Below are 16,632 nucleotides of genomic sequence, written 5' to 3' on the forward strand. Positions count from 1 at the left end.
AGGCACTCTCTGCCGAACCAAATTGTACAAGCCTGTGACAGGCCTCTGCGCGGCTATGCTCAACATGCTCCTACTTCTACATACACCAAACATCCTGGCTCTCTATGCAGAGAACAGTACCAGCTGGATGGCGCTTTATGTGGATGAAAATTTAGAAGCAACCGACAAAGTGCAGACAAAGTACAGACCAAGTCCTTACCATATTGGGCCTTGGCGTTTACGAAGCCCGTCCTTCGCTACTTTCCGAGAACACCTTCTACAAGGCTACAAGAAGCATTATGGTCAGTAAGGGAAGCGCAGACTGCGACAGAGTTCGGCCAAATCAGGTCGTCATGCTGCTGCGGATACCAGCCCTCCGGCATCTGAAATCGAGATCTACGCGACTTCATCGACTCAGACCGTCAGGGTAGGGAGACTTGTGCATTCGAAGATGACATATCGAACGTTGCTCAGTTGCACATCTCCCGCAGCCCGCACTTGAGCCTGACTACTGCTCTGTCGTTCTTGAAGGCTTGAAAATCCTCACACACGTTCGATTATGATTTCACTGACTTTGTTCGTCAACCAGACAGCTCTCTACTGGTCGCTGGGCTTCTAAAGCACCAAAATACGCTGCGTCGACTGGCTATTCGGGAGCCGAAGACTGGACAATATGTGCCTCATACTTCAGCGAACGAACTGCGGCTGCTGGAGAACCTCGATGAGCTCTGGGTGAGCAGCGCAATCGTGTTCCCCTACGGCGAAGCAGTCGCTAACTATCCGAAGATTCATACTTTGGTGCCTGAGAGTCTATGAAAACTTGGCATTGATGGGTTGTTTGGGGATAAGACCCTTGATCGCTTCCTAGGTGACAATGATAGCCCTTTCTTGAGCCTCTGCGGGCCGGCCGGCCAGCTATGTCAATTGGGAACTGAGATTCTCTACGTCAAGCATCCATTTAAAGCTCGGTGTCATGCCTTCTTGCTTCCATGAAGCCTCGACTTACTTTGCCATGGGTCCATTCTTGATACAACCTCCACCTTGGCCGGGCTGGAGCTTGATGTAGCATCTCGGCATGGGCTACGCAATGTGCAACGCGAACTTCCCAGAGTCAGACATATCACCATACTTGCAACTAGAGAACTTTGATCCGAAATGGCTGAAGGCTATCGGATACGAGGAACCTGCTGAAGAGGTGCAGCAGACGAGAGAGGAGGAAACCCATGTTGGCACTGACGGATCGACGGACATTTTGGAGTCGCATTAACAGACGTAAAGATTGCAAAGCAGAACCGTTTTATACAGGCAGAGCTGACAGGGCGGTAATCCGACGAGCAAACTTTGCAATTCTCAGCCGTAGGCGTCCAGTGCATTGATGCTGCGTTCCCTTGATTACAAAATGAGTCACATCAAGCCCCTTTCCATGCTTTTTGAGATAAAAAGATGGGTTTGAATGTCGTCGGTCGTGCAGATGGGTTGAGGAAAGCCTCATAACCCAATGAAATTTGACTCTTCCAAGCCATCGTCGAAGTCTGCATCATCCATGCCCAAGGAATTAAGCTGAGCCTCCATCCGTGCTTGCATCTCAGCTGCAAATTGGCTATGTGTTGCTGCTCGCATCTTGAGCGGTTCCTTCGCGAGCCTTTCTGCATGGTGTACACGCTGTGCCTGAATCTCTGCTCGAGCCTGTGGTGGCAGCCGGGTTAGGAGCTGGGCCTGGACCTCCGTCAATTGATAAGGGCTGGCGGCAGCGGGAAATCGATCGTCTCTAAGATCGAGAATGCTGCCAGCAAGTGGGGTTGTTGGGGCGACCGCTGCATTTATAATTGAAGATGACAGGCTCTCACGCAAATTTCGAGATACTGGATCAAATACAAAAGCATTTGACTGCCGACGAGTCATACCAGGCTGGCGAAAGGTATTGTGTGATTCTTCAGGGTCCAGTGAATGGTTTGGCTTTGCAAGCACATCGTGGGCGTCCTTTGCGGGTGGATGTGGGGGCACATCGGGCTGACCAGACGCGGCTCTCTCTGATTGCTCCAGACTTGAACGTGCTGACGTGACTTCTGGAGGCAGAGCTGTAGGGACTTCTGCCGGATGTTGGTTTGTGTCGACGTCCTGTGCTGCTACAGCAGTATTCGCTCGAAACATCGACCGTGGAAGGCGGGGGCGGAACCTTGACCTTGATGTATTCTGCGCGTTGCTCGTGATGTTTGTTGTCACCTGCCTTGCGGGTAATTGAACTGTACTCTCCTCTGGAGTGGCACAATTCTGGCGCCTCCTCAACTCGCTGCTGGCAGAACCAGTCGTTCGTGTCCGGTTTGGCTCGCTAGTGACCTCGAGGTCTCGCACCGTGCGTTCGCCTGATCCTGAAGCTGTCACCGATTCTTTCTTCCTCTTCACTTTCTGGGCCCCGCCCTGAGTGCTCGACGGCCCATCATACCTGGGTTTCTTCTTTATGGTTGTAATGATATCTTGAATGGCGCCTGTGGCCGACTCATGAGGTAAGCGACCGTATGTGTGTTTTGCATCTCCATTCTCTCGCTGCACTTCTGAGACCAATACACGTGTCGATTCGCGCTTCTAGCCGTTCGGTTGTCTTTGACGTACACGTGCATACCGAGGTCGCGCTTTGCGATCGACTTGTCCAAAGCACATATTGATAGAGCCGCGTAGAATGAATGGAGAACTGTAGAAGGATAGCGAGATGTTGAGTAAGTGAATGAAGCTTCGGAGATGTTGTGACATAACCGAACACAGGATTTTGAGGAAATGTACTCAGACACGCAGGCGCATTCTTCAGATCGACGGGCTTGGAAAGATCATGGTAGCCAGGGCAGGAGCGAGCTTCCAACTGACCATGCATGACGCGCTTCGGCCCTTCTGCACGAACAGACTCTCCGGCACTCATCGCAAGTCTCGCAGCCTACACTACACTTGGTCTGCACTATCATGTCCAAAATGCCAACGATCCGTCAACGATATCATCTTCAAGAGTCGCCAGAACTCTGCTGTCATCAAAATGTCTCTGGGTGGCCCTGGTTCCACTGTCTGGGACCGGGCTATCACCGCTGCTTGGAACCGCAGTGTCCTTGCCGTCGCTGCATCCGGCAACGAGAACAGCTTGGCTCCAACCGTTCGCCTGTTCGCTCACTCGAGGTCATTCGCGTCGCTAACGTTCAGAGCAACGATGTTCGTCGTAGGGGCTCCACTGGATCGAACTTCGGTCCTGCAGTCGACATCTTTGCTGCTGCCACCAGTATTATGTCGGCTTAGTTCAACTCGGACTCTACGACTGCTACTTTGACTGGTACTTCGATACCTCGCTCCACGTCGCTGGTCTCGTTAACTACCTGCATAGTCTTGAGGGTCTATCGAGCGCAGGGCCTATCAAGGCGAGGGTGCTGGAGCTGGCTGCACCGAACAAGGTTACTGATACCCAAGGCTCGGCGAACTTGCTGGCCTACACTGGTAACGGCCGATAAAAGATGTTGGAAAATGGAATGAGAGTGGAAGAAATCGAGGAAGGCGGATAGGGGCTTTACACTGCATGTCGCATTATGAGATACTAACAATTCAACGATTTATACCAACCTGCGCCATCCATTCCTTCCGTCATGATTGTTCTACTCTGTGGGATCGCGACCATCGCGCTTCGTCATCTCCTTGATGTAGTCCTCATCCGTCTCGAGATCGAAAGGCACAGGCCGCGTGAGTGGCAAGAACGGCTGACCCCTGTCCTCGAACTGCTTCAGGCGCTTGGCAGTCAGCGGCTTCGACCTGTTGACACTGTAGAGTTTGACGCGATGGCAGGACGATGTGACGTGCAGATCCCAATTCCAAGCGCTTCGGACGTACGTCGGTTGCGTCTAATCAATTGTCATTACCATGATGTGAGTGTAGAGGAGGGGTAGACTTACGTTCAGGGCATCATCCCAACATCTGACACAGAACTCCAACCATCCTTCTGCGTCGACCGGGCATTCGAAGGACCAAGTTCTCCAAGCGTGGAAATACTTCTTACTCAGGTTCTCATTTGGAACCTCGTACCAGACACCTCCTCCATCGTTACTGACCTCCACTCGCTCAGGCCATCCGCTGCCGCTGTATGCCCAGCCTGTAAACGTGATCTTGCCGTCGTGGATGATGACGTCGTTGTTGACAGGTGTCATAATCGCGGACGAGACAGGCATAGTCTGGATGCTGAAACCATTGCTGTATGTCACGTTCTGCTTACCCATCTGAGGTGTGTAGTAGAGGTACTCCTTCATCTGAACGGGTGCCATCGAAGGGTCAGCGATGACATTGATGCGAGTCAGCCATTTGCAGGAACGGGCACCGATGTACCCCATGACCACAACGCGAAGCGGGAAACCGTGGATTGCAGGGAGTGGCTCGCCGTTCATCTCCCATGCAAGCAGGACTTCGTTCACCTTCATCTTGCGGGCTGGTACGGAGACAGCGTAGTTGTACACCTGACCCTTCTTGAAGTACGTGTCCGCACCGAAGAACTCGAGATGAGCGCCGTTGTCCTTGAGACCGCCGCAGTACTTGATGACCTTCTTGAGGGAAACACCGGTCCAGCGGGCGGTGCCAATGGCGCCTTCTCCCCAGGGCGCGTTGATGAGCTCGTCGCCGTCACCGGGGTACTCGTGGATTTGCTCGATGCGGCGGGTTCCGGAGCATTGGAGACTGACGACTGTGGATTGGCGGGGGAAGATGGATTCATCTTTGAGCATGTCCAGGGTGATTTTCTTGGGGTTTTTGACGAGGCCTTCGACTTCGAAGAAGTACTTGCTAGGGTCAATCTCTGGGATACCGCCATGGTTGCGGACGAAGAAGTCGGGGTTGTTGGTAATCTCGGTCTGTACATGTTAGCTAGAGCTTCCAGCCTGATGAGAGGGAACGTGCCTCAACTAGTCGTTTCTGGGGATTGTCAGTCTATGTTTAAGCGTTTGTGACCGACTTACTCACTCTTGGCGGCTCGCCGTTGTATGGGAACTGCAGAACGTGGATCATGTCTTCGCTCTTCTCCTTCAGTACGTACTTCCATGAGATGTCCGGAATGTCACTCAGGGTGGGCCCCATGGCATAATGATAGTGTCTGTTCGCGATGAGCGGGTTGTTTGACGACATGACGAATACATGTCAACTCACTTCCAGCGTACTCCTTCCAGGACGGGATTGGTCTTGGGTAACGGAATGAATTGGAACTCCGGAGGCTGTTACAGGTTAGCGTGATTGTGCTTGGTCTTGGGGAAAAGCTCTTCGGTACTGACCACGGGGAAGTCATATTTCGCCATGATCTCTGCTGCCTTCTTCTTCTTCTCTGGGTATCTCTCCCACTCGATGTAGCCCTTCCATCCTTCACGCTCTTCCTCGAACACTGGAAGCTCTCCCTGCGCCTCGAAGGGCTTATGATTTGGCTCCGCAGGTGCCATAGTGAATCGTGATTGTCAATAAAGAAAGGGTCTGCTGCTGAACGCCCACGGCGCCCACATTGTGGATGCCCCGGTGCTTTTGTACATCTTTGAAGTCTTCCAGATTCAGCGGGTCATGACTTCAGGCTTACTGGTTGCTTAACCAAGGGTCGTGCTGGCAAGCGAGAAGGCTTGTTGAAGCTTCCTGCAGGTAATCCATGCGTGAGCACGTTACAGCTCTCGGTTATCATGAATTGACGAATAGGAATGCGTGGGTAGAGCCTAGTCATACGAAGTTGGCAGTACTGCCAGTCGAGAAATGCGTCATTGTGATGGCCGTTAGACCGTTGTCAAACAGGGGTCCGCTTAAAGATCGAACTGCGTTAACCCCGAAATCCAAGTGTCATTCCATCTGCCGAAAGCAATTCGAGACTGACACGAGCGTTGCAATCAAGACCCAGACGCTTCGTTTCGAGCTTGTTGCGAGGGTGGTCGATAGTACAGACAAGTGTTGGGAGCCGCAAGCGCAATGTTTGTGATGCTTACACACGATGAGAACGAAGTATATGCGCGTCTCCATCGACATTGACTTAGGAGATTATTGGCTACAGCACATGCACACCGTATTAATTGGTTGACCACGTTCCTGATAAGACGGGTGCAGCAGGGATGGGGTTGTTGTGGTGTTGATCGAGACCGAAAGCGCATCAAACGCGGCAGGTGTTCGGCCATGGGCGAAGCGCGCTTGGATGAAAAAAACTTGGCGGCGGAGAGATCATGGCCTCGGCTTTTACGTCCGCGTCCATACCTGATACCACGACACGTGTGACGACATCCACTCTCCACGGCCCCACAACACATGTAAGTGGAGCCTTTGCCCATTGCTGCTCTTCTGTTCACGACGTCCACCTCGGGAATTCGTTCTTGGGAGCTCACAGCCATGCTTATGGTGGTCACAGCTGCAAAGAATGACAGCCCATTCCTGCTCCAAATTGGGTCCTTGAGCTTGTTTGCTCTGCACTGATGACCGACGCATTCGAGCTAAGCGCACAAAGCTACATGTATACGACAAACGAACCTATATTCACAGCTTGTTGGGTTGTAAGGTTGCTTCGACTTACCCGGTCTTCGCATGCTGAGGCAGGTGTTGCGCTTTTCCATTGCAACAGTGACATTGTATAGATATATCTTATTCCTCCTCGCAGTTAAACTCCTTGCCCACTCTCTCATTGCTGCTGGGAGTCTTCACCCTGCGCATACCCACATATGGGCCCTCTTGGGAGAAACGTTTCGAATGCCCTTCTTCGACACCACTCAACACCTGCGCATGTACGGCAGCATTGCGTCGTGCAACACCGAGTATCGACAGATATCCACCAACACCGTTCGGGGTACTCTGCACATCTTCTCTGTCCTCCACATTGTCAATCGATAGGTGTTCAATTAGCATGGCACATCAAGGACAACCCTTGGTGACATGACACACCAACCACTTTCTTCGTAATCTCTCATTAGCGGCAGAGCTACCACGCCGCGTCCTCGTTAGCAACATGGGTTCATAACCGCATCTCGGGTACCACACCCTCTTGCTGCCAACACCCTGATCAGAGTCCAAGAAATGCTCCGAGCCGAGTACCGAGCGAATGAGACGTGAGGACAACCGGTACGCAGCCGAATAGTGCAATGCTTTCCGATATCAAAATCTAGCAAGACCCTCGTTACTCCACGGAGGTACCCCGGGAGGACATAAACGAGCATCGCTTTGGTGTTGAGTCTGTCAGCCTGGCGCGTAGCAAGCTCTCAGCACTCAACAAACGGTAAGCACGCACAGGTGCATTCAGGAGTCGGCGGCTGGTAAAGAGGAAGGATCCTAGAGCGACAAGTGATGGCCAGTCTTATTGGATACAGGTTTACACCTCGATTTGACGTCGTGAACAACACACCATAAGCACTATGGCAAACCCGCAAATGTTTCCGGTCATGGCCTTGAAAGCAGCAATTGCGGTTCGTCTGCAGCACACCCAGTTTCAGGGTCGTTGTTGAAGGCTCACGCTGCAAGATTTTGGAATCAACAGACCAGCGATTTTGTTCCAGCTCGTGGAAGAGACGTCTCGGGAGGCGTGCACTTCCTAAATCACTGCATTGGCGCAGAATTTATTGTGGTCATGGGCTATCAGCGTGAAGAGGCTCCGTTTGGCATTGCTCGCTGCTGCCAAAGATGGGTCACGCTGGTTCGGCCAGTGGAAGGACGGTCATTGGAGCAGCTGTGCACAAGCAGACCAGCCGAACAGATTAGCAACATACGGAGCGATACAGCTTGCAGGAGTGTTGAACCTGAAGGTCGAAGCCTCGATCAAAGTAAAAGCAGTCATGGATGAAGATGTGTTCATTGTCAGCCGTAGGGTGCAGACCAGCATATGAGGGTCAGATTGGACGCACAAAGCAACTGCGTAGGTACAGATACATGTGAATTCCTTTTAGAGAAGCAGGAGGCCAAGCAGAGTTTGTGAACATGTTTTTTTTCACGTGCAGGCGTGTGTTTGTCCCGCACAGTGTGTCGCGTCCCGCGTCGCGTCCTGCGTGGAGAATGCCGCGGAGTGGTCAGCAGCCGAGTACCGATCGTCCCCCAGCGCGTGTGCATCCTCCGCCAGGGTCTCTGATGTTTGCTGCTGTTGCGATCTCGAGCTTTGAGGTCTGAGGTGCAACTGCTGTCAATGTCTGGAATGCAGCCGTCATGATGGGTTCCAGAACAGCAGGGGGGGCCACAGCCAAGGGTCCGGCAGTCGGCACGCACCGCCTGCATCGTGCCTTCCAGGTCTCATGCCTCCACGACGTCCGCGACTTCCTTCAGCTCGGCCATGACAACAAAACATATGCGCTGATGTAGCGCTTCGACTCTTCAACAAGCTTCAAGCCTGTCGCAAAGATTTCGGCAACCGTCGCCGGCGACTGCCGCAATGCCGCTCTTCACCCCCTCGCGCATCGCGGTGATAGTCATCACCTTCTCATTGATCAGCTTCCTCTGGACCTTCGGCCTCCCTCACCAGCTTGCCGAGCCCTCGTTACCAATTATTCAGCACCCCGCCAACGATGCAAAACTTGACGACCCGATTGCACCCGCTCCCGTCATCCACACCTCACACGCGACAGTACCCGAATCCAAACCCACACCGACATTGCACGGAGATGGGCCGAAGCAGGAAGACGACCACCAATGGGACGACAAGACGAGGGAGGCTGGCCACGCCGAGGAGCAGACGTCGCTGTCTGGGCCGAAGGAGACGGGCCCTGCTGGGCACGAGGATGATGGAGGCAGGTGGAACGATCAAGGAAAGTCCAGGGCGAGTGGTCAGACTGCAGGTCCGGTGCTCGCCAGTGCAAGTCCAGAACCTATCATGGCCCTGATATCGAACGCTCCCAACACGACGACCGCAACTGCTACAACCAGCTCCTCAGTCGCGCCGTACCGCCACACCGCTGCCCCAGTCCAGGGCTTCTGCAAGGATGTTCGCAACGCTCAACACGTCATGGTCATTGTCAAGACCTCGAAGGCTGAAATCTACGACAAGCTCTCCGCGCACCTCCTCGGCCTCCTCTCTTGCGTCCCCGTTTTCGCCATCTTCAGCGACCATGCCGGCCAGATCGACGGCATACAGGTGCATGATGCGCTACGCGACATCAGCTCTGAGGCGAAACAGCACAACGACGAGTTCCGCGAGTACAACATCATCAAGGCAGATCCCGAGTACAAACCAGACGCAAAGAAGACAAAGGATCTGGACAAGTGGAAGGTCCTGCCTATGGTGTACCAGGCGTACCAGATGAACCCCCACGCCAAGTTTTACGCATTCATCGAAGCAGACACAGGGTTGAGCTGGACCAACCTGCTACAGTGGGTGGACAGGCTGGACTATCGAATCCCGTACTACAGCGGCGCGCAATCGTTCATCAACCGCGTACAATTTGCCCAGCGCGGTCCCGGCATTCTACTCTCGCAAGGTGCCCTACGACGATACGCCAAGTCATACGAAGAGCGGTGGGCAGAGGAGTGGGAGAAGCGAATCGGCAAGGAATGCTGTGGTGACTACATCCTTGCAACTGCTCTCAACGACGCACATGTCGAACTCTACACATCGTGGCCACTCATGCAGGGCGAACAACCGGCCACGCTCGACTACACCACGAAGCAATGGTGCACACCTGCCGTCTCCTGGCACCACATGGATAAAGACGCGCTAAGCAAGAGCTGGGATTTGCAGAAGAAGTGGACCGACAAGCACGGCTGGGAGAAGCCGTATCTCTACAAGGACGCGTTCGAGGAATACGTGCAGCCACACCTGAAGGCGCAGGTAGAGAATTGGGACAATCTGAGCTCAGACACGAAGATAATTGCGTCGGAAGGCCGCCAGAAACAGACCGAGGGTGAAAAGGGTGATGATGCGCGCACGGCGAAGGAGAAGCTGGAGGAGGCCGCGTCCAAACCACCGCACCGGCGAGACGCCAAAAACGACGATAAGAAAGACGACAAAAAAGAAGACAAGCAATCCGAAGAAGAGCCCAAAGAAATGGTCGACTGGACCGTCATCGGCACCATGGTCAAAGACGGTGCCAACAACCCCGAGTCCTGTGAGAAGGTCTGCACGGAGGTCGAGGATTGTCTCCAGTGGCGCCATACCACGCATGGGGATGGCGAGTGTCATTTGAGTAAGGTCATTAGGTTGGGCCGAGCGACGGAGAAGAAGGATGGTGCTTGGCAGTGGACGAGTGGGTGGATGGTCCCGAGGATCAAAGAGACGGTAAGGGGGTGGGAGTGCAAGGAGGTTAATTGGAAGTTCTACCAGTAGAAACATTGGAGAGGAAGGGGTCAGTTGGCGTTAGGGAGCAGGTTACCGGGAAAGCCAAGGCGTATAGCATAGCCTGAATGGCTGTTTTTTGTTGTTTTGTTGAAATCTGTTGTATGGTATACCTTTCCATGTAGATCCTGAATGCTAAGCATATGAAACTTCAATGACAGTGCTCTACACTCCACATACACTGACGACGCACCTGCCGACTGTTAAGGGCTGAGTTCGACACTCTGGTTGGGGGGCCTATGTTGAAGGGAATGCAATGTGCTATTAATCCTCTGGATGCGCCGCCTTGCCTTGATACAGTTGGCGACTGGACTAATGTTCACACCGTCCTCCCTTTGACGAGCCAATTACTATACGAATCTGAGTGTTGGAGACGAAGACTGACACCCGACAGCACACCCGACGGCACCAGACCCACATGTTGGGAGATCATCAGAAACTTGCCTCTGTCCGTTCAGTCCATCATGATTTGTTTCCGAAGGGACAAACGCATGTCTACACTCTGATTCAGAAAATTTGGTGTGTTGTAGAGCCATAGTGTGGGATGCTCTCTGCAGAGAGCGCCTCCCAAAGCCCTGTAAAGACCTCCAGGAGTTCTCTAATGACATCGAGATCCACGAATTGAGGGAGTCTGACGAGGGTGTCAAAGGGGTGGTGATGGGTATGGATGAACATTTGGACGAAGACTCGGCCTTCTTGCATGTGGAGCTGGGGCACAGTATGTTGACAAGGGGAATGCAAGGCACGAATGTGTAGTGTCTACTGGAGCCACCAGGTCGAGAAGTGGCGCGTACTATTGTGTATCTAGTGTTACGAGCGAGGAGCCTTTGGGTTTTGAGCACGCCCAGTATGTTGTAGCTATCATACACTCCAGGACCACGTTTGACCAGCACTTCTCTTTTACTACATCCCGTTCCCAACATCCAGTTCGATATGACCTGGACTGGGAGGCACGTCGCCCGTCTCCCACGCCTTTTGCTCACTGCCGAGTCTGAACACAATCTCCCCCCCTTCAGTCATGATACCTCCCGCATCTTCATGCTCAAACCAGTTCTTGTCCCACTCTTGTCCGTTGATCGTAGCACCTTGAACATAATACCCCTGCCTCCCGTCGCCATCATCTAACCCCTCAGCCCTAATCCTTAGAGTCTTGTCATGATTAACAGTGATATTGATGTCTGGGAACCACGGGCTTTCGAGAAGATAGACAGGCGTAGTAACGATCGGATACAAGCCCAGCATCTGCCACACCAGCCAGCAATTCAGCGCTCCTGCATCAGAGTTTCCTGGTATCCCGTTGTTGTTGTTGAAGTAGAAGTCATTCGCTAGTTGACGAGAGCGCTCGACGCTCTTCCATTGCTTGTTGAGGTAGTTGTACAGGTATGGCGTCTGGAAGTCCGGCTCATTTGCGACGTTGTTGATGGTAGTGATTCCCAGCCCGTTGACGCCCAGATCGACACCTGATGTGTTTGGCTGGAACACGTAGTCGAGGCGCGACTCGAAGTGTCCGGGTCCGCCCATGAGATCGATTACTCGAGCGACGTCGTGCGGGATGACGAAGGAGTACTCGAACGCAGTGCCCTCGTAGCTTTCGTCGGCCCAGTTACAGTCGCCGCAGTTGGTGATGTTGTAGTTTTTGTCAAATGTGCCATTTGCGAAACGCGGCATGACGAACCCTTTGAAGTTCCGAGCTGTTGCATCTGGGTCCCAACTCAACTGCCACCCGGCTGATCGTTGCAAATACAAGTCGCGATCACCGGGTGCCTCGCCAGCTGCGATTTGGCTTACGGCGAAGTCGTTGAGGGAGTACTCTACGGTTTTCGAGACAGCGCGCGAGTTACGGTCTGCTGATACATAGCCGAGGGGGATCCAGTCGTCAAGGGCTGAACGACCTTCCTTGAGCGAGCCTTGAGGGTCGACCGGGTTCTCGTCGAAGTAAGGTAGCACCTCTGCGTTCTTCTTAACTGCAGCGTACCCCTCGGTCCAGTTAATGTTGCCTCTCAGACCTTTGACGTATGCATCGGCGAGTACATTGTCAGCATTGGAACCGCCTTGCACTAAGCCGTTGTAGTTTCCAGATCGACCGTCTGGCATCCAGCCTTCGCGTCTGAAGATATCGATGAGCGCTCTCAACATCGACTCGTAGTACGATGGCTGGATGAGATGCCATAATGACACCTGATTGCGAAACAGGTCCCACATGGTGTAAAAGTCGTCCCAATACGGTTCCTCACTCTCCCATAGAGGGTTCTCGCCTATTCGCTCGCTCGGTATGAGATGCATGAAGTACAGGCTCGAGTACAACAGCGCCAACCTCGTCTTGTTCGCCGACTCGGATATGTCAACCTGGATCTTGGAGAAGACGTCTCGATTCCACTCATCACGTGCTGCCTGCATCGTGTCGTTGATGGACCATGTCGACAACTGGGCGTCTTTGTAAGCGCAGGCTTTATCCACAGACATGAATGAGATGCCAACTCTTGATTTTACTTCTATAACATTGGTCCACGAGAAGACAGCACCAACACGATCGTTTAATGGTCCAGAGCGAGCATTATTTCCGGTAAACGTTGGTGATGGAGTAGTAGCGTTGTTGAAGCTTCGGAAGTGGCGACTGACAGGGAAAGTGTTCTTGCCCTTGAAAGCTCTGGCTTCGTTGGGTGGCGTGTCAAACTCTCCACAGACGTACACAGTCACCGGAGCACCAATGCACCAACCTCCCGCAATCGAGGTATATCCAGTATATGTGCTTGAATTTGGTCGTATCTCAATCTCACCGCCAGTGTAGAACTGCGAGTCCCAGGAGCGTGTGGGGTGGGGTAAGTAATGGGAGAAGTCTACAAGCACGTGCTTCTCGGATGTTGTTGGATACGTGTAGTGATACAGTCCGGCATGACGCGTTGCTGATAGCTCGACTGTCACACCAGATTCGTACTTCGTGCGGAAGTAGCCCACGCTCGCAACATCCTCGCCTTTCTATCTAAGAGTCAGCCTTAAGACTGTACTTGCTGTGAAGCATCCGCTACTCGCCCTTTTCTGCCAATACGTCCTGTTGTCGAGCAGGTTCACCTCGCCGTCAATTGATGTTAAAGGCATTTGAGCTGGGAAGCCATATTTGGGGCCACCTCCGGTACCAGATTCATGCATCAGACTGATGCCAGTCACATAACCTTGCGGAGTCCATCCACCATTCAGCGCACTCTGGTTGATGGGTTCCTCATAGGTATCCAGACCGAGCTTGACCATGCCAAATGGTACTGTTACTCCGACGAAGACATCTCCTCCGCCATCTATAGCAGTTAGCAATGATATCATGAATCAAGGGAAGACATACAAGCGTAGCCTGGAATGGCACCCTCAGATCCAATGAAGGGATTTACGAATTGCGCGTAGTCTACATCTTGAGCGGCTGCAAAGCCTAGGCTTGTCAGTATTGAAAGGCGGGTCAGCGTGCGCATGATGAGATCAATTTGAGACGTTTGAATGCCTCGCCCTGTCGTGCTACAATGACTACGGCGGCGCATCAACCCTTTATCAGAGTAATTTGCGCGATGCTGGAAGCCTCACCCCGCATCTACAGCACATCTACAGTTGAACAAGGTGTGATGTTACATTGTCACAGTACGATAAGCGTTAAAGGAGGACGGTGACGTCATATGACGCCGCTAAGATGCGGAGAAATGAGCGTCGAGGCGGGGGTTCGAAGTGCGAACTTCAACACCGAAACACCTTTCCATGCATCCTCCTCTGGAGATGAGGAGATCCTCGCGTCTTAACGTGCATCACGCAGACTTCGATTCTCGGTCTTTCTCCCCGACAGGCGACGTACCTCCATCACCTGAACGTTTCTCTATGAAAAGTCGGTGAGATGTGCAAATCGGACTAGCTCTTTTCCCGATCCTTCAGTTGATCTGCCTGATGCCCCGCGGATTTGGCTGCCGCCCTTGCGCCCTTTCGAGAGCACTTTTGGCGCTCTAGGATTTTGATCTTTGATTGAGGACATACCTCATCGTAATTTATGGCCATGTATGCGGCCTGTTCAACAGCACACTGAGGTCCGCTCATGGTGGCTCTCTCGATCTGAACAGAAGAAATCTCGATATACACCATCAACATGACTTCGACTTCAGAAGTGCTCGACCTCACGAGACTCGATCAGGCGGTACTTCGCGTGTATGTTCGTCATCTGCTCATCTTTCCGTTTCCCGAACCTACATTTAGAAACGGTGCGCAAGCAGCTTTGACTGCCGGCTTGCTTGCAGTACTCAGGCAATTTCCGTTCCTCGCCGGCACAGTCGAACAAACAGATCCTCTCACCGGAGCTATGGCCGTAAGATACCCAAACAGTGTCGACTCGGGGCTCGTGTCGCAGCTACTCACAGTCAACGAATTGGATGACGATAACCTCCAATACGACACATTGTGTAAAGGCGGCGTACCACCATCTAGGCTTCCAGCTGATGTACTTTGCCCGTTCGCTCTAAGATCGCATCCTGGGATAGACGACCCATATGCCGAAGTCCTCACCACTTTCGCAAAGGGAAAGCCTATACCTGTCTTCGCTGCACAGATCAACTTCATCCTTGGAGGCTTAATCTTGAGTGCCTACACACATCATAGCGTCGTAGATGGTACTGGCATTGCGAAAATATATCAAACATGGAGCGGACATACCCGAACTTCCAGCGACGGGATGAACATACCAGAACAGGCCAAGACCACTGGTTTGAACAACACACGGCATGCGCTTGATTCTCTGATAGTGGACGCTCCAACTATGAAATTACCTGAGTTCCGGTACCCCGGCGATTCAGTCAATCCGCCGTTGCGCGACGGTCCGTACAGGCTCAGCGCCAAACTTCTCGTCTTTCCGGCGCTGGCCATTTCACGGTTAGCTACTTCGCTCTCGTTGATCACTAAGGAGCGCATCTCGACCTTCACAGCGCTAGCAGCCCTCGTATGGTGTCAGATCACAAACGCTCGTAGAGCAGCTATGAACGAGAAGGGCATCCAGAAAACGACACTCGGCATCGCAATCGACCATCGTAAACGTGTTGGCTCTCTACTTTCAGACGATTACATTGGCAACTGCGCAAACGGAATGGCAGTCTCCGTTGCACTTGCTTCTGTTCCCACTTCCGAGAACATGGATGCTGATCACATCGCACCCGTTGCCCTCGCCCTCTTCAACGGGCTAGGCGAGGTCGATCTCGACTGGTTCAGAGCACGTCTGCTAGAGATATCGAAGCAGACGAACTATTCAAAGCTGATGTTGAACTTAGACACCGGTAATGGACCAGATATCTTCATCACAAGCTGGATGCACATCGGTGCAGACGACTTGTGGGCCATCCCAGGCACAGCGAAGACTGAAGGTGGGAAGAGATGGTTGTGCAAGCCCACTGCCATCCGGAAACCACATAATTTATGGGAGGGTGGCATGCAGATCCTACCGAGACGAAAGGGGCACGCGGCACCATTCGAGATCCCGCTATGCTTGGAGGGGGGAGAGATGGAGAGGACGTTGCATGGGTTGCGGGAGGGAAACTGGGTAGAGAGGGTAATCGATGCCTAGTCTACAGTTCCGTTCTGTATGTTTCTATATATGGCTGGTGGTGCTCAAAGGGTCAAAAGCAACAACAGCATGACAGCAGTAATGAACAATGCAGCCCATAGCATCTTGTCTTCAAGCGGCATTCGTTGCGGAAACCCAAGCCCTCCTATACCGTTGTTATCTTCTCCAGCATCTAGTATTAGCATACACATGCGCTCTTCGTCTTGCTCACATCCAGGGGCAAGTCCGCAACTCGACATGGCGATGTCTTGGTTGCGCACACTACGCACCGACCAGTCAGAGAGCGCATCAAGGATGTAGCTAAAAGTCTTGCAAAACGGGGTCGGCTGGATCCATGTTTTTGGATTGGATATGCGTGTTATAGATGGGGAAGACTTATTATAGTGTAAGAGTACATTGCAGGGTGTGGTGACGTAGGATTTGGGGGTTGAGATCGAAGTTGATGGTCAGACAGGCGGTCGAAAACAGGCGGGCTATTCTGGTACGGGTATGTACAGTGGTACAAGCAAGCAGCTTGAGTCCAATGAAAAATGAGTTGTAACTCTCTGAACCTACCCGCCCGGTGCAGTCACCCCAACACTGAACGCTCTTATGCATAGTATCCGCGCCTAAAGCCCTTCACCAACGCCACAACTCGTCTCACGAAAAAGCAAACACCTCCAGTACTGACTCCAGCACCTGACACATACAATTTATCACGACTCGAATGACATAAATGGCCCACGCCGACGACTGCTCGATACCATCCGTCTCGAACACTGTTAGAGTGACGAGTATAATGACTGCTGCAATAACGAGTACACCC

The 16,632-nt window shown here is 52.7% G+C and overlaps 7 protein-coding genes across 7 annotated transcripts; 4 read left to right on the forward strand and 3 right to left on the reverse strand.

The window, feature by feature from the left end:
* Positions 1–1,439: 1,439 nt before the first annotated feature.
* On the reverse strand, positions 1,440–2,845 carry BU25DRAFT_478017 (uncharacterized protein; the record flags this gene model as incomplete). Its single annotated transcript, XM_033710985.1, has 3 exons — positions 1,440–2,531; positions 2,600–2,668; positions 2,839–2,845. The coding sequence occupies 3 exons, from the start codon at positions 2,843–2,845 to the stop codon at positions 1,468–1,470; spliced, it is 1,140 nt and encodes a 379-aa protein (XP_033557744.1). The 3' UTR covers positions 1,440–1,467.
* Positions 2,846–3,001: 156 nt separating this feature from the next.
* On the forward strand, positions 3,002–3,464 carry BU25DRAFT_424805 (uncharacterized protein; the record flags this gene model as incomplete). Its single annotated transcript, XM_033708304.1, has 2 exons — positions 3,002–3,178; positions 3,240–3,464. The coding sequence occupies 2 exons, from the start codon at positions 3,002–3,004 to the stop codon at positions 3,462–3,464; spliced, it is 402 nt and encodes a 133-aa protein (XP_033557745.1).
* Positions 3,465–3,605: 141 nt separating this feature from the next.
* BU25DRAFT_461934 (molybdopterin binding oxidoreductase) lies at positions 3,606–5,420 on the reverse strand (the record flags this gene model as incomplete). Its single annotated transcript, XM_033710487.1, has 6 exons — positions 3,606–3,848; positions 3,900–4,844; positions 4,897–4,905; positions 4,954–5,083; positions 5,137–5,201; positions 5,259–5,420. The coding sequence occupies 6 exons, from the start codon at positions 5,418–5,420 to the stop codon at positions 3,606–3,608; spliced, it is 1,554 nt and encodes a 517-aa protein (XP_033557746.1).
* Positions 5,421–6,436: 1,016 nt separating this feature from the next.
* Positions 6,437–6,887, forward strand: BU25DRAFT_176537 (uncharacterized protein). Its single transcript, XM_033700865.1, has one exon. The coding sequence runs from the start codon at positions 6,532–6,534 to the stop codon at positions 6,832–6,834; it is 303 nt and encodes a 100-aa protein (XP_033557747.1). The 5' UTR covers positions 6,437–6,531; the 3' UTR covers positions 6,835–6,887.
* A 1,152-nt stretch (positions 6,888–8,039) lies between these two features.
* On the forward strand, positions 8,040–10,407 carry BU25DRAFT_414301 (glycosyltransferase family 31 protein; the record flags this gene model as incomplete). The annotated part of the gene is made up of 1 exon (XM_033707243.1): positions 8,040–10,407. A coding segment is annotated over exon 1 (1,673 nt), but the record flags the coding sequence as incomplete, so codon positions are not given.
* A 625-nt stretch (positions 10,408–11,032) lies between these two features.
* BU25DRAFT_494270 (glycoside hydrolase family 92 protein) lies at positions 11,033–13,958 on the reverse strand. Its single transcript, XM_033711767.1, has 3 exons — positions 13,587–13,958; positions 13,283–13,542; positions 11,033–13,228 (listed from the first exon to the last, which is right to left on the reverse strand). Exons 1-3 carry the CDS (start codon positions 13,774–13,776, stop codon positions 11,156–11,158), a joined length of 2,523 nt encoding a protein of 840 aa, XP_033557749.1. The 5' UTR covers positions 13,777–13,958; the 3' UTR covers positions 11,033–11,155.
* Positions 13,959–13,972: 14 nt separating this feature from the next.
* On the forward strand, positions 13,973–16,297 carry BU25DRAFT_414303 (uncharacterized protein). Its single transcript, XM_033707244.1, has one exon. It carries the CDS (start codon positions 14,367–14,369, stop codon positions 15,825–15,827), a length of 1,461 nt encoding a protein of 486 aa, XP_033557750.1. The 5' UTR covers positions 13,973–14,366; the 3' UTR covers positions 15,828–16,297.
* Positions 16,298–16,632: the final 335 nt, after the last annotated feature.

The sequence above is a fragment of the Macroventuria anomochaeta genome (assembly GCF_010093625.1).
Source record: "Macroventuria anomochaeta strain CBS 525.71 unplaced genomic scaffold BU25scaffold_36, whole genome shotgun sequence".
NCBI classification, from domain to species: Eukaryota; Fungi; Ascomycota; class Dothideomycetes; order Pleosporales; family Didymellaceae; genus Macroventuria; species Macroventuria anomochaeta.

What these genes read in the sequence shown, in the direction of transcription:
- BU25DRAFT_176537 (XM_033700865.1), top strand. Translation starts at nt 6,532, where the DNA reads ATGCTGAGGCAGGTGTTGCGCTTTTCCATTGCAACAGTGACATTGTAT.
- BU25DRAFT_494270 (XM_033711767.1), bottom strand. Translation starts at nt 13,776, where the DNA reads ATGCGCCGCCGTAGTCATTGTAGCACGACAGGGCGAGGCATTCAAACG. An exon ending in TGCCATTCCAGGCTACGCTT is followed by an intron (nt 13,543 to 13,586) that starts GTATGTCTTCCC and finishes TAACTGCTATAG; the next exon opens with ATGGCGGAGGAGATGTCTTC. An exon ending in GGACGTATTGGCAGAAAAGG is followed by an intron (nt 13,229 to 13,282) that starts GCGAGTAGCGGA and finishes ACTCTTAGATAG; the next exon opens with AAAGGCGAGGATGTTGCGAG.
- BU25DRAFT_414303 (XM_033707244.1), top strand. Translation starts at nt 14,367, where the DNA reads ATGACTTCGACTTCAGAAGTGCTCGACCTCACGAGACTCGATCAGGCG.